This window comes from Atta colombica, unplaced genomic scaffold (genome assembly GCF_001594045.1).
Source record: "Atta colombica isolate Treedump-2 unplaced genomic scaffold, Acol1.0 scaffold88, whole genome shotgun sequence".
NCBI classification, from domain to species: domain Eukaryota; kingdom Metazoa; phylum Arthropoda; class Insecta; order Hymenoptera; family Formicidae; genus Atta; species Atta colombica.
Window position 1 is genome coordinate 2,367,487 of NW_017259581.1, and position 15,220 is coordinate 2,382,706.

The window sequence follows — 15,220 nt, forward strand, 5'->3', positions numbered from 1 at the left end:
TTTAATATTCAAATTAAATGAATAGTATTTCTTTTAATATTAATTAAAATTTCTCAGAATCATTTTGATAATTATTATTAAGTACTAATATATACTTTTATATTTTTTATTAATAGACACTTTTATATTTTTCTCGTCGAATCTTTATTAATTTCTCACGATCAATTCTCGAATTAATTTCTCGGCAAAATCACGAGAGATAATATGAAATTAATTAGAATCACTAATTGGAGAACGCACTTTGTAATCCCGAACGATGTCTCGAAGTTACTAGTTTCTGATGGCGTGTCTGACAAGCGAAAACTGGGCGCGGCTATTTTAGCATATGCTATTTTGAGACACTTTCGATTCAACGTGAATGCTTGTGCTGCGACAAAACGATAATGTATAATCTTCCTTATAAATAACAATATAATTTCATCGATATTCAGATTAAAACTAGATACTTGCTGTTACACTTCGCTCTTCTTAGATTTTCAAAGATATGCATCTTTTGAAACTTATATAAGTACTTTTATTATTTCGAGAAGTAGGGCAAGAATTTGTAAAAATAAAAACGCAAATAGTACACTGACGATAAAGAGTATATTTGTTAATGCTGTCTATCCGTCGTTATGGATAAACTGTAAACTAATTAATTAAACGTAGATTATACGTTATACTATTGCTACGTCAGTTATATTAAGTTAACAATATATACAAAACTCAGATTAACGATGTACAAAAATAGCGGATGTAGAATTCATACGAGAAGAGAGTTGATTGATAAATGATCTCGAGTTATGACGGTGTCTCACGATGATATTACATTGATAGTAATTAATTAAAGAAATCTCTCTTTGCATGTTCTAGGTAAATACTTTTAAATTACTAATTTCTTAAGAAAAAGGAATCTTTGAGGAAGGATATCAATTTAATATAATTATTGTGTGATAACATCATATACATTTCTTACTCCGCAATAGTATTTAATAATAATATTACCGATTAATATTAAGATAATATTAAGATAATATTCTGCAATTTTTTATGTTATTTTACAATAATATCGTTATATTTCTTCTTTAAAGCCTATTCTACAATGAACTTTTTGTTTTCTGTTTCTTGCTATTTTTTACATCTTGTCTTTTTGCTTCTTATCCGGTTTTTTATTTTATGTCGCCCGAAATAAAAGTTATCGAACTTCGGAAGAAACAAGAAACACGTAGCAATATCGATAAAACAGTTATAAAAAAGGAAAAAATAAAAGATAAAGAGCAAGAAACAGGAAACAAAGAGTACATTGTAGAATAGGCTTAAGTGACTTTTTCATGTTTAATTCTGTTGAATGAAAATAGGCTCTAGACAAAAATAAAAATCTAGCACCATCTCATATTGAATGTAAATGATATAAATAATACATTTCCAGATAAAATAGAATATTAGGAAGAAGTAAAATATTGAATAGATTTACACAGAATAATTTTGATCAAAATAATCTTCCTTCCTGAATTCGAATCTAACGTCGAATCTAACAATTCGATCTCCTTTAATTCGCAGCGTTCAATTCCACTTAGAAATCTATCCTACAAATCGTACTTCTTCACGAACATGGTCTTGTTAAATGCAACGAAGGTCACATAATCGTTTTTTCACGCCGTTATCCTTACAATTCTACTTCTTTATTTACACTCGGGAAATCTTCGCAGAATATTATTGTTAGAACTCATCTTGCGTGTTCGTAGGATTCAAAGGTCGCTTTTAAAAGTCATATGAACCCTCCTCGTTCTCTCTGTTGGCTCTGAGGCCCATTCTGTATACGCCACCGGCCACAGCAGCGCCGATAAGTGGGCCCACCCAGTAGACCCACAGATCTTTGTACTTGTCATCCACCACGGCCGGACCCAGACTCCTAGCTGGATTCATGCTGCTACCAGTGATGGGCACCGCCGCCATATGAGCCACAGCAATCGCCAGGCCGATCGCAAGTGGGGCCCAACCCTTCACGTCAGTCCTCTTGGGATCCGTGACAGCGTGCACGACCAGCACCAGCAGGAACGTGATGATTATTTCCACTCCTACACCCTGAGCGTCAGTCACTTCATGATGCAACGCGGTAGCGCCTAGGCCATGGGCGACTTGTTCCTTAGGTAAAAGCAGCTAGATAAAAGAACAATTCGATTAGACGAATCAATGAATATCGTGATAGAAAAAAATAAATAAATTTGATTTATGACTATCAAGATACGTTCAACGGATCCAATAATTGAATGAGGGATTGCGCATCAAAAGAATAGATAGAGAATAGAGAATAAGAATTTCAACCTATCAGAAACTGCAGTGTATTCCACAATGCATGTAGTTTCTAATAGATTGAAATTCTCTAATGTCCGTTTTCATCAACATAGATTAACTTTAATCTCGGTTCAACTTACTCTTCGTCTTTTTCTAATTCTGAAGGTTAATCTGTAATTCCAGAAATCTCTAATTCTAGAAATTAAAGTTAATCTACATTGATGAAAACGAGTAATAAAAATCTGATTAGATGAAGAATACATCAATAACAGCAAGCGTCCATTCAGTTGTTGAGTCTTCTTCTGAACGCAATCAATGTATAAATAAATAAGATTGCCCGCAAATTTTAAATCATTTGCAATAATTCACAATCGAATTTTTTTTCTTTAATACTGTCACTGATTAATCGTTAAATTGATGCAAAAAAATAACGAGGTATTCTCTATTTTCTTCCATTCATAATTAAATATCTCTCCTTTATCATAAATTATTGTAGATTACAATGGCAGAGCAATAAGAGTTAAGCATTAACAAATGAAGTATTTAATGTCGGTTTATATATATATATATATATATATATATATATATATATTCATCGAAATTAATTCAGGCAATAAAAGATACGCAAATTATTATCAGGCACGCACGCACGCACGTGCGCTACTGTTCCTCACGCACAATCCAGATGGCCGACTCGATCACGACCAGTTTCTGATGTAACGGATGTACGAAGAAGTCGGGAAGGAGAAGCAAACCTTGACCTTGCATAATGACGATTTAATTGATATGAATAAGACGGGGCACTACCTTTCGAAGTCCCGCACCAAATCGAAATGACAGGCTATCAACGATCAATTTCACGCTTCGGCTGGACAATCATTGTGATTACGTGTGTAAAAAACGTAAGTGCGCTTAAATGTCGAACGATACGTCGGCGTATCTTACCAGAATTTTATATAATTCATGCAATGTGATGGTTTATGCAGTGATTTAAATTCTAAGCAATTTCATTTAGTTTTAAAAGTAAAATGAAAAAGAATTAAATTTTAAATAGTCATAAAGATGAAAGTCGCTACAATCATCTCTTCTTCATGGTTTAATTAATTAAATAGAATAATAGATAAATCTAAATCGCTATGTAATCTGATCGTTTTTAAGTAGTTCTTCTTTTTATTTGAAGAATTTTTTTCAGAAGATATGGAAATCAATTTGGAAGTTATTATATATATATATATATGTAGACTAAATGCTCAATTTTTTAAAAAGGAATGGATTGGGTGTTACAGTGAACGTTTGAATTTTTATTACGTACCTTAAGAACAACAGAACCCGCTATAGCGCCGCAACATTGACAGACTGTATAACAGACGGTTTTGAGAAAACTGCAATTTCCGCTGATCAACAGACCGACTGATACAGCCGGATTTATGTGACAGCCGGAAATCGGACCTAGAACCTAAAATAAAAAAAATATAATATCGTTAATAAATTTTTGTAATTTTTCATATTCTCTGTCTTATAAAAGTAAAGAGTAAAATTTTATAAAAGAGAAAAAAATTACAAAATTAAAATTTTATATTAATTAATATGTATAAATATATAAATTACAACATTAATAACAATTACATTATTGATTGGTCTAATGCATTTTTTCAAAAATTTAAAGAATTAATCAAGAATTATTTTTTGTACTTGAAGAAAGCGAAATTCATTTTCCTCGAGATTTTTTTTAGCTCGTTAAAACATTAAAACATTGCATTAAATCTTTCAATCTGTTCAATTATAATGATAAAGCTATTTGTCATAAATAATAAATAGCGAAGTATATTTTTTAGACATGATTTCTTGTATATTTTTATAATAATGTAATTAAGGGGCTCAATACAGTCAGTATAACAATATTGATTGTATTGGGCATATTTTAGCATTCAGTTCACATTATACATATTCTATGGAATTTTAGAATAAAAATTTGTATAAAAGCGCGTTCTGAATATGAGCTAAATTAAAAGCAAAAATTAAAAGCAATTAACAGATCAGGATTTAAAAATACGATTCTTTTATCATAATTTTTACATTGCGTTCTTTACATCTTTTTACAATGCAACTTCAAAGATTGTTACTTTGTCGATAATGGTTATGATTACGTCACGCTATCTTCATTGTATCTTCCATTAGAAATTATGGCGAGAGTGGAGGTTTATGATTCATTTCTCGATCGGCGAGCTTGCGGCTAATAAAACCCGAGCCGTGAGAAAATTTCTAAAGCCTCTTTTGTAATCACATCCCACGCCCGCCACAAACAGAGAAGAAAGAAAGAAAGAAAGAAAGACAGAAACAAAATTCATTTCTCGCATTTATTTCAGACAGTGTCGTCGCATTGTTTTGATCCCGAATTGCGTATGTAAATTCTCTGCTTGTAAATTCTTCTTAAGACGTGTCATTACGCAGAGCTCGCATATTTCGAAGCCAATTCGAGGACAACCCGGTCTCATCTTCTCATAAATATGATGAGAGTGGGTGATTTTTATAGGAATGTCTCTAAAATTATTTTGTGAGTAAAAACGCCATACTATAATATGACATTATATTTAAATAAATACAAACAAAATAAAAAATAGAACACTAGAACAGATAAACAAAAATATAATTAAAGGTTCGACGATAGTTATGAATATATCTGCGAGATGTCTTGATGTATCTTGATGTATTAATGCGCACAATTTCTGAAATTATAAAGCATAAACATGATATATTTAGAGAATCGATGTTTGATTTATTGCAGCATTGCATGTGGTTGCTAATCGATAGCAGATGGTGGTCGCGGTGAACGCGATCTAATTCATATGCACAATTTGCACAGAAATTACCTGAGCCTGCTCGTAAACTCACTCCGCAAATTGCTCGTAAACTTCCACTTGATATTGACGCAAACATTTTACATTAATAATATCGTTGTTCAAATACGATTATGGTACACGACATAAGTCGCATTAGACTTATATGCACGCAACAATTAATCGATTACTTTGCAAATATATGACAAAATGCATCGGCACGCTAATTCAATAAAAATTCCTTTTCTACGATAGGATGTGCCGATATCTAAGAATACAATCATATTATCAAAATGATATTATCAAAACGACTCCAAAATGATTAAAAGTCAATTATTTTTTTCAATCATTTATGGTTCATTTTAATGTCATTTTAATTGGCATTATTATAATTTATTGTTCTGCTTGGACAATCCTGAAAATGATCAATGCAAACATGATATTCCCCAAATAGCAAAGCGTTAAAACAAGTGATTAGCTGTGTTATTTGGGGAGTATCATTTTGTGACAACAAGTTATAATAACATCAATTAAAATGAATCATAAATGATTGAAAAGTGACTTTTAATGATCATTTTGAAGTTATTTTGACATCGTTTTGATGTCACAATGATATAATAGTATTCTACTTGGATATCGGCACATCTTATCGCAGAAAAAAAATTTTTATTGAACAGCACTGTGTGCTACTTGTTGTTCTTTTTCGCGTTTATATAAACAGGAAAATACTCAATTATCTTATAAATAATATTCAGAGAGATACATTAAAATGCGATTTAATAAAAATTCCTGGATACGTCGGGTAATTATCCCAGAATCAGATGACATGTTCCTTTTTTTCGCGAACGCGTCACGGAATCCTTCGAACCCTGCGAGACTCCGCAGACTTGACGGCGTCAGACTCGTCTAAATCGGTTGGGGCCCAATAGGCCCGGGATACGATGCGTGCCTCGACACGACGCGGCCCAGTTCTCATGCACGTCGGCAAGGTCTCGGCTCGCCGCGGGCGATCGGCACACATATGCGCCGACCACGATTACGCAAGATTCTCTCTCTCTCTCTCTCTCTCTTATCTCTTTTGTTCCTTTATCTCTCTCGATCCTTGATCCCCGTCAACGGGTCCGTTTGCCGATCTACGATTTCCAACGAATCCACATCGCGAATCTAACGAGATATATCTATATCTCGAAATACCTGTATCGCGAATTTGCGCCATTATACATCCAAAATTCGCCTAAGGGATTCGCCTAAAGTTCGATCGATGAATTATTGCAAGAAAGAAAAAGTATCGCGAACGAATATACAGGGTGTCCCTGAAGCGGTCGCTTTTAACTTCAACGAGAGCCCCTTTTTAATGAGAGTCTCCTTAATAAAAGATTTTGGCCGAGAATTGATTTGCAATTGAAGCAGGCGAGACCGACGATCAGGAAAGTCAGGTTCTTTTGTGTTGAGTTCCAAGGGATTGTGCGACATGGCCTTGTGAGTTGCCAAGTGAAATGAAAAATCTCCGTGTCACATGGCTTTAATTGACATGTGCTCGCACGATGCAAGGGTCCGTCTGGGCCTCGTGGAATATAGGTATAAAGCACGTCATATTTAAAGTGCGCTTTAAAAGGGAAAGTTATGCTACTTTCCGCGACTCATCGGCCTTGTCTTCACGTCGTTGTTCCGAGAAAAGTAATAAACGGACCCCTGGACGCAATGTGTGAAATTCGTACATATTTCGACAAGCTTTATTTTGCCAAAGTCCCGAACATCTATCTAGAAATGCCTTGTATTTCTCTACCAAATATGATGAATTATTCGAAAGATTCACGCAGATCTTAATTGTCTCTTAAATTCGGATTTTTAAATCTTTACTTTCAGTGAAATTAAATTAAAAATTTGACATTCTTGTTTGAAGATCTTTTAGAACAGTCATTTTATAGAATACAGTTGTTCAAAATTTTGATATTGGCCCATCAATTCTTTGTAAATCTTTTATATGTTAAATCTTTACTTTTAGCAAAGTTAGAGAGTAATCATCTCATTTCTTTTTTTACTCTTGTGATGTTTCCACATTCATTTATTATAAAATTTATTAATATTTGAAAATATTATGGATATAAATTTAATCATTTAATTTTCTGAAAAAAAATAAATATAGAAATTAAACAAATATTAAACAAAATAAGCACGTTAAGTATAAACTATTATACGACATTTATTTTTAAAAAATAAAGATTTTAATTAATGTAATGCTTTTTTGTAGTTTTATAGAATTATATATTTAAAGATTCTTAAAGAATAGCTATTACTAGAAAAGATTTAAAAATGTGCTAAAAATCCATACAGAATAATATTTTACAATAATAATACATTTCTTCACTGTTGAGATGTAAAAATATCAAGTGACTATTCCTGGATCAAAAGTATGGGAATCCCATTCTAAGTTTCTTTGAGCTCATCATTTCAATCAAGTGTGATTGTTCGAAAAGCCATGAATCTTAAATCTTCGCTTTTAGTAAAGTTGATTGAAAAGTGTGGCAATCTCGTTTCTTCATTACAATCATTTTCAACCAATTGCAATTGTCGGATCTCTCCGCGCTTCCATTCGCGGTTTCTTTAACGTTCTTAAATTAGAGGTCAAACGAAAAATAAAATTAATTTCCAACATTCATTCCAGTAGATCGCACGATTTCGAATTATCTCGCGGTTTCGCGCCCTCGGGGTCTTACGACCCACAGCCCGCGGTCATATACTCCCGCCTGCGAAGTGCGCAGGATCGGATTCGAAGGGTATAATACTACGAACTGTTATAGGCTTTGATAGTTTGATAAAATAAATGATAAATAAAAAAAAATATTAAAAAATGGGATATGCCACAATCCTTATATTTCCTAAAAAGTTGGAAGAAATAAATATTGGACTTCTTATATATATTGTATATAAAATAATAAAATTCAAAGGGCTAATTTGGAGACAGCAGTCTGAAATATATAAAAGTTTTACTAATTTTTTTGTTGTCTAAAATATTATTTTTTGCCCACTTCTTACCGCGCTTCAAATTAACCCTTTGAATTTTATTATTTTATATACAATTATATTTTCTGTTATTCGTGGAAGATAACTTTATCCAGACAATTCCAAATATAACCAATCCCTCTTAACGTCTCTTCGTTTTTTGACTAACGCATGAATACTGAAGTATAAATGAAGTATCGTAAAATGGAGTAACTTCGATTTAAAATCCGGCTAACTTTGACCCAAATTTTTTTATCTGAGCCAATAAAACTCAGGATAAAATAAATTCAACCTGAAACGTGTACATATTCATACACGTGCCGCGCTCCTTTTTCGCGCTAACGAACGTGCGCGCGTGACACGCGTTGCTTAAACTTCATCACGAATTAGCGACGAGCAGGTGCAAGGAGAATCACGCGCGGTGAATTATCCTAGACCTCGTCTGTAGAAAACGATAGGTAAAGCTGATCGCCTTGAATCACTTTACTGTCTCCTCCGAGACGGATCGTCTTTTATTGTCATTTCATATGGCAGAGATTGAAGGCTGTCAAATTCGCAGTAAAATCATAGACTTTCAAACCGACAAACGTATGAAGTGAAAAAAAACATTCGATTCCAGAACAGTTGCCTTTTCAACTTTATTCTTTTAAAACTGGATGATAGCTAAATATTGCAGTGTGATAGCAGCGAATTAATAATGATAAATTGATAACGAAGGATTGCACGCTACCAGCGAATTACGTACATACATGCAATCTCCATTCGATTTTTTTGCATGACGTCGAACAATTAATTTAAGTTAAACGTCAAGATATAAGTTCGATTGTTATTTATTTTTTATTAGCTTTATTTATTTTTTATTATTCAAATCACAATCGCGATAAGTGCTGTGAAATCCAAGACGAAAATGATAATAAATAGTAATGAAAAAATGGGATTGAGATGTCGAGAAAGTTTCACGCCAGTAACGGGGGAAGGATCGAAGGATTCAACATTAACGAGATGCGTGCAAATTTACGACGCAAATTACGCGTCTCTTTCTCTCTCCTTTTCAAGACGAACCGTCATCGTCGACTTGTTCGAGAGTTAAATACGACGGAGCGCGAGCATTAAATAATAGGCCCCGCCAACGTATTGTCAGTAATTACCGTAAGGTGTCTGGCCCCGCTGTTCCGTTACAAATTTGTACACGTTGTCGGCGGCGCTCCTGCAGCGCGAAGCCGCAGGATCGGATTCGCAAAACTTCTCGAAGAGAGAAAGAAGAGAGAGAAACATTCAAAAAACATCTAATCTGAATTATTCCAGTATATCGTATATTATAACATATAACAATAAAAATTCATTAATTTAATTAATCAACACTAGCAATTAAAAATTGTATTCGATAATAATCAATTAATAATCACTAATTAACAATAATAATTTAAAAATTTGTAATTTCCTATTAGTATTCGTCAAATTTATTTTTAGCATGTACATTTATTTGAATATTTTATTGACTATTGTATATAATGATTTATTGTATATAATGATTTATAATTCATTCAGAATATACATATTTCAAAAGATCCTTTTAAAGATCCTTTTTCGATAATGTAGCTATTATGCAATATAATTATATAGTTAAACGAATTTATTTGACTATTGAATTTCCTTTTGTTTTGAATTTCTCCAAACAATCGTATCGATTAAATACGATGGATTTAAAAATGTATATAACTGGCGGATATCGGGGAGCATCAATTTCTAGGATCCATCAATCTCTCCTTATCCTTTCCAATGCGGGCCTGCGTGTAGAGAGTAATTGGGCTGCGTGACGCACACGAGCTGCAAGACGTAGGACAATGATCTTTTGCCTGTGGGCCTGGCTTGCGCAACGATGCACGAGGGAGCGGCTCCTCTTGGGGCTCGAAAAGGCCCCCAGCAAGATGACTCTAATGTTTGCCAAAGGATATGTCGTTCATACCGGAGGAGTCAGATTTTGTATTAGATAAATCCTACCTAGATGTTCATGCTCGCTCATACACTCAATCGTAGCCTTCGTTTTCTATTTATTGCATCACGCTGAAACTTTTGAAACGTTTTATCAATTTCTTTCTTTTCATGTAAAATTTTGATCGTGCCCAACAGAAAAGACTGACAAACTATACAAAACATTTAGATTGAAAATAATGTTAAAATTTTGAAATTTATACTTCTTTATCTTTATTTTTTATCTATTTTAATCTTGTATTGTTTCTTGTATTAAAAATAAGTGTATTAAATCATTTTTTTTTTTAAGTACTGATATATGAAACAAAGCATTTTGCTCAAATTCATCTAATTTTGTCTAATACGATTTCTAAATGAGACTGTAGCAAGTAAAATTTCGGAAATATGATAGATTACCGAAAAGAATCGCAAAAACATGATACAAGATCGTAAGGGTTCTAGAAAAAATGAAATATCGAAATTTAATGTGTCGAAAACCTTGGCCCGGCTCTAAAATCAATATTGGCGGGCATATGAGTTTTATGCAAATTTTTCCGAAAGAAAACAATGCAGCTTGTCACACGGTGCATATTGCACATAGTTGATAAGATAGAAAAGCATAAAGCGATATTTAAAAACGAGCAATATCCTTCAACAATAATTAGCAATTCATAAATCAATGATCTCAAGAAAGCGAGAAGCAATTAATTTGACGTCATGTAACAAATGCAAAATAAGGATCACTTATTACTTATATGTATATGTCTATCTTGTTCTGAAAATGACGGAATAATCTAAAACCCGAGATAATACCGAGGATAATTTTTGCTTGTGATAAATTTGAGTTCGTGCAATTACGTAAGCGAACTCAGACGCTCATCATCTGCAAGCGTGGATAATTAATAAGACACTCCCTTATGATTTCTAAAAAGAAGCTTTTTACTTCAACTAATTGCGTCCATTTAATTTTACGTCGTCACTCATCTAATATTACATTGACTTAATTAAATTAAGATGCTATTTTAATTAAACGAAATTAAACATGGCAAAAATCAATTTGACTGATTATGGGTGAGGCATAATATATTACATCCACAATACATTAAAAATTAACTTATTACCGCTAACGAATAATATTTCTAATGTCAAAATATTTGTAATAAAAATAATATTTCGTTTTATCATTATAGAAAGTTTTTGAAATGTTACCTTTATGAAAAAATATTGGAAAAGTATTGGACTCGTAAAAAAAAAACAATTAGAAATAATTGAAAAAACCATTCAAATCTAACATTGCACATTATTCGTCTCAGCTTTATATAAGATAACCATCTTGATCGATTAAAATTAGAAAAAAATTTATACTTTGCGCGTAATATACAAGGTAATAATTATGATCAATTAAAATTAAAAAAAAGTTTATATTATGCGTATAAATACTCATTCAATAGTATTTTTCCATAAGAATATTTACACACATTAATTTAAGACTATAAATATACAATATACTGGTTGAAAAACGTATATCTTTAAAAAATTCAGCTTTACCAAAACAAGATGTTAATTTAGTGTGCATTGTGCACGTTGAGATAGACAAAGTTTTAGTGACTTTAATTGTCAATATGAAAAATTGTGGAGACTCTTAACCAGCTACACTGAAAAAAATTTATTTTTTTTTTTTACTAGTACTAAATAAGTAATAAATAACCATTTATTTATAATAAATAAATAAATACTGAATAAAAAAATGATAATGAAATGATAATCAAATTAGTAGTTTTTGTGTCAAATAAATATATGTTTACATTTAGTAATAATTACTTAGAAATATTCCAACTAAAATTTATTAAAATTTAATTTTTTTTTCAGTGTAGAAATCGTCAATGGCAATTTGTAGAGGAGGACCTCTAGGACTTTTCTTCTCGGTTAACGACGCCAACGATCAGTGTTTTCCGACGATCCGAGTCCGCTGCTATTGCATCTTGCGTTGCGCAAGAGCAAGCTGCTCTCGCTCTTCTCGCCTCGCGTATGAAGAGCCGCACATTTGCGTATAATGCGGGGCGAGATGCGTGCGATTTGCATTCGAACAGGACAGGATCGACTGTGACTTTGCAGATCTGCGCCTCCCTTCCCTCCTTTCTCACTCTTTCAACTTTTCATTCTGTGCTCTTCCCATTCTCCTCGCTCTCTCGTCCTTCGATCTCCTCCCTTGCGCGTGACGTCCCTTTCTTTCTTTCTCTTCTTTTTTTTTTTTCTTTTAAATATCGCCATCCTTAACCGGCCCGCGCAAAAAAGATGGTAGAACGCAGGATGAGGAATGGTTGGACTGCACAAAGTTGCAAGTGCATGAGGGATTTTAATAATAACGTTTGCGTAAGTTTTTCGTGAGCTGGGTCTTTATTCTCTCTCTCGTGAAGTCCAAATTAGTTGGATTGTGAACTACAGTATTATTAATCGATGGATTTTAAAAAATGAGATTTTTTTTTTAAATTGATAAATATTGGCTACTTTAATTTTTTGTTGCTATTATTAAGTATTTGTTGTGTTCATACTTATATACTTATAAACTTATAAATTTTTCTGTGTAGGTAATTTAAAAAATTAGAAAAAAAATAAAAAAGCTTTGATTAAAATTAGAAAAAAATATATAATTAATTTTAATTAAATATAATTGAATTTTATTAAAAGAAAAATTTAGGAAATTCCAATTACAATCAGAAATCAATTCAATTAAATTAGATCAAAGAATCTGAAGAAGACATTGAAATTCTGTTGATCAAAAAGAGCACTATTAGAGATATTTAACAATTTGTTCAATTTAGTTTTATAATATTTAATTTAACTTAATTAAAAAATTTAAAAGAATACTTTAGGCAAACTATATACGACTATATATCGGATAAATTTGAAATGACGAAGAAGTAGAAAAAGACGAATGTCGGGCAACACAAGGTTGCACGATTTTAATCGCGGGGAATTGCAGGTTTCGCAAGCTAATGAAAAGTGCGACATGCACGACGGCTCTCGTGCTTTTTGCCGGGCCTACATCTCGGGAACACCCGTGTCGCGTGGAAGAATACACGTTTCACGAGCACGTATTAATCTCTAAAAGAAATATTAGCATACTCACGAACGGATGTTATTTACGGCCCATTATAACATAAGAATTATTACGCAAACAAAAAAGGTCTAAATAAAGAAAGAGAAAGATTATCGTTACCTTGTATTAATAATTGTTATGTTATATCAATGATTAAATAAATTTTTATCATAAATAATTTATCATAAATAAAACATTAATCATAAATATATTAAATTACGTTTAATTCTAATTGAAATTATTAATATATACGTAAAAGGTAACATGTAACATTTTTTATTACATAGAATTTAGATTAAATTTAAATTTTAAATTTTAATTTTTTCATATAGAAGTCAAGAATATCAATAATTTTAATCTTTAATGGTCAATATATATCTTTAATAAGCAAGCATACCAAACGTATTGATGCAACTATACTATGAGATCTCTCATCGCGCACTAGATCCATGATAATTATCTTGAATAATTATTTCATCTAGATAAACATGCGGGCTCTCTCAAATATTTTTTCAGCACTACTCATAATACGTTGTTTGTCCAAGTTTCTCTCTGTTTCTTCCTTTTTTACTGATGAAGAAAAAGTCACTTAATGTTCCTCTATCAATAGTTTTATTGAGCGACGATCAGTTGTGCACAGCGCACTTGTATAAATTATAATTTTTATCTTATAATAGAGACAGAGCGAGACAACCGACCTATAATAATAATAAGCGGCTACACAGATGTCATCAATGTTTGTTTTGCCATGCTGGCTGCGCAAAGCGATTGGTATAACAAAACCGATCGCTATATAGACAATATTATCCATTAGTATGAACGAGACTTTTGACATTCATTTCTTGTTCTTTTGAACGAAACTTTTGAATCGAGAACGTGTCTAGAGCTCAAGCGGAGAATTTTCAACTGAGTCGTCGTTCGAGGCGACACCAACGTGTGATTAAATAATATTTCAAGATGGCACATTGATTATGGCACACAATTAAGATACTTATAATTGGATATCGAGAATAGAGGAAGAAAAGTATCATACAAGTAATTATAATTCTAACATCCAGAATATTTGTCAGAAGTTTACAAAAGCAAATTTTAAACACACAAGTTTTAAAAGAGATATGTATCACATATAGACACACCTGAAAAAATGCAAACGATTTTTGCCAGAAAATGGGATCACCAAATAAAATTTACATCTTAGTTTGAGAAAAATTTATGGTTGACTATTGACTTTAGAAAAATAATTAACTTTAATTTTCATATTCCTAAAATTGTTAAAAGTTTTAAAAAATAATAAAATATAAAATTACAAATTCAAGTAATATCTGGGAAATTTTATAAAAATATTTACGTAAAAACTGAAGTACAATAAAGAAATTGAATATAATAAAGACTACAAACTTAAAAGTCACATAAAGTAAATCACATATAAATAAAAGTCACTAAAAGTAAAAGTACTATTGTAGAAATTATAATGTTGATTGCAGAATTTTATGCAACTCTGATTACTTTTTCCAAAAAAAGAACTAACAAAATACTTTAGATATAATATAAATTTGATAAATTAAAATGAGCTCTTGAAAAAGTTAAAGTCTAAGTTTTATTAGACTATTTCGAAATACCAATTTCTTAAAATTTCGAAAAAGATATTTTTTAAACACTATTTTAAACTCTGTCGTCTCTCCTTCAATCCGAATGTCCCTCCTCGTCTCCTCTTTCCTAGAATAAAAAAATTTCTATGCGATTTATAGAGCATTATATAGACGATTATATCCGTGTTACGAGCTGTCGAAAAGTGAAGTATCAATAACGCACAAACGGAATAATAGTGAGCACTAGACTCTCGAGCACCAGCTCCGGATCTTTCGAGTAGGTTGTCAGAAGCCCCGGGGGCACAATTGCACCATCTCTGGACGGAGTTAGACCCCCTTGGGCGAATCGGCGGCCTTATTTATCCTTCCACCACACGAAGCCCGGGCGGCCCACACATGTACGTCAATTAAAACGTCGCCATGGCAAAGCCGAAGTTCACGATCCT

The 15,220-nt window shown here is 32.3% G+C and overlaps 2 protein-coding genes across 3 annotated transcripts in view; both read right to left on the minus strand.

Annotated features, from left to right (window-relative positions):
- LOC108693157 (SET and MYND domain-containing protein 4-like) overlaps positions 1 to 483 on the minus strand; it is a 6,049-nt gene extending 5,566 nt beyond the window's left edge. The window contains exon 1 of the mRNA XM_018201933.1: positions 96 to 483. The gene's annotated coding sequence lies outside the window, so the exon portion shown is untranslated. The remainder of the gene's footprint in view (positions 1 to 95) is intronic.
- A 411-nt stretch (positions 484 to 894) lies between these two features.
- Positions 895 to 15,220, minus strand: part of LOC108693070 (aquaporin AQPAn.G) — a 33,085-nt gene continuing 18,759 nt past the window's right edge. For both annotated transcript variants that reach the window (XM_018201744.1, XM_018201743.1), the window contains 2 exons: positions 3,587 to 3,730; positions 895 to 2,139 (listed from right to left, as the gene is read on the minus strand). In XM_018201744.1, coding sequence (XP_018057233.1) covers positions 1,741 to 2,139; positions 3,587 to 3,730 — 543 coding nt within the window. In that variant the 3' untranslated portion in view covers positions 895 to 1,740. The remainder of the gene's footprint in view (positions 2,140 to 3,586; positions 3,731 to 15,220) is intronic.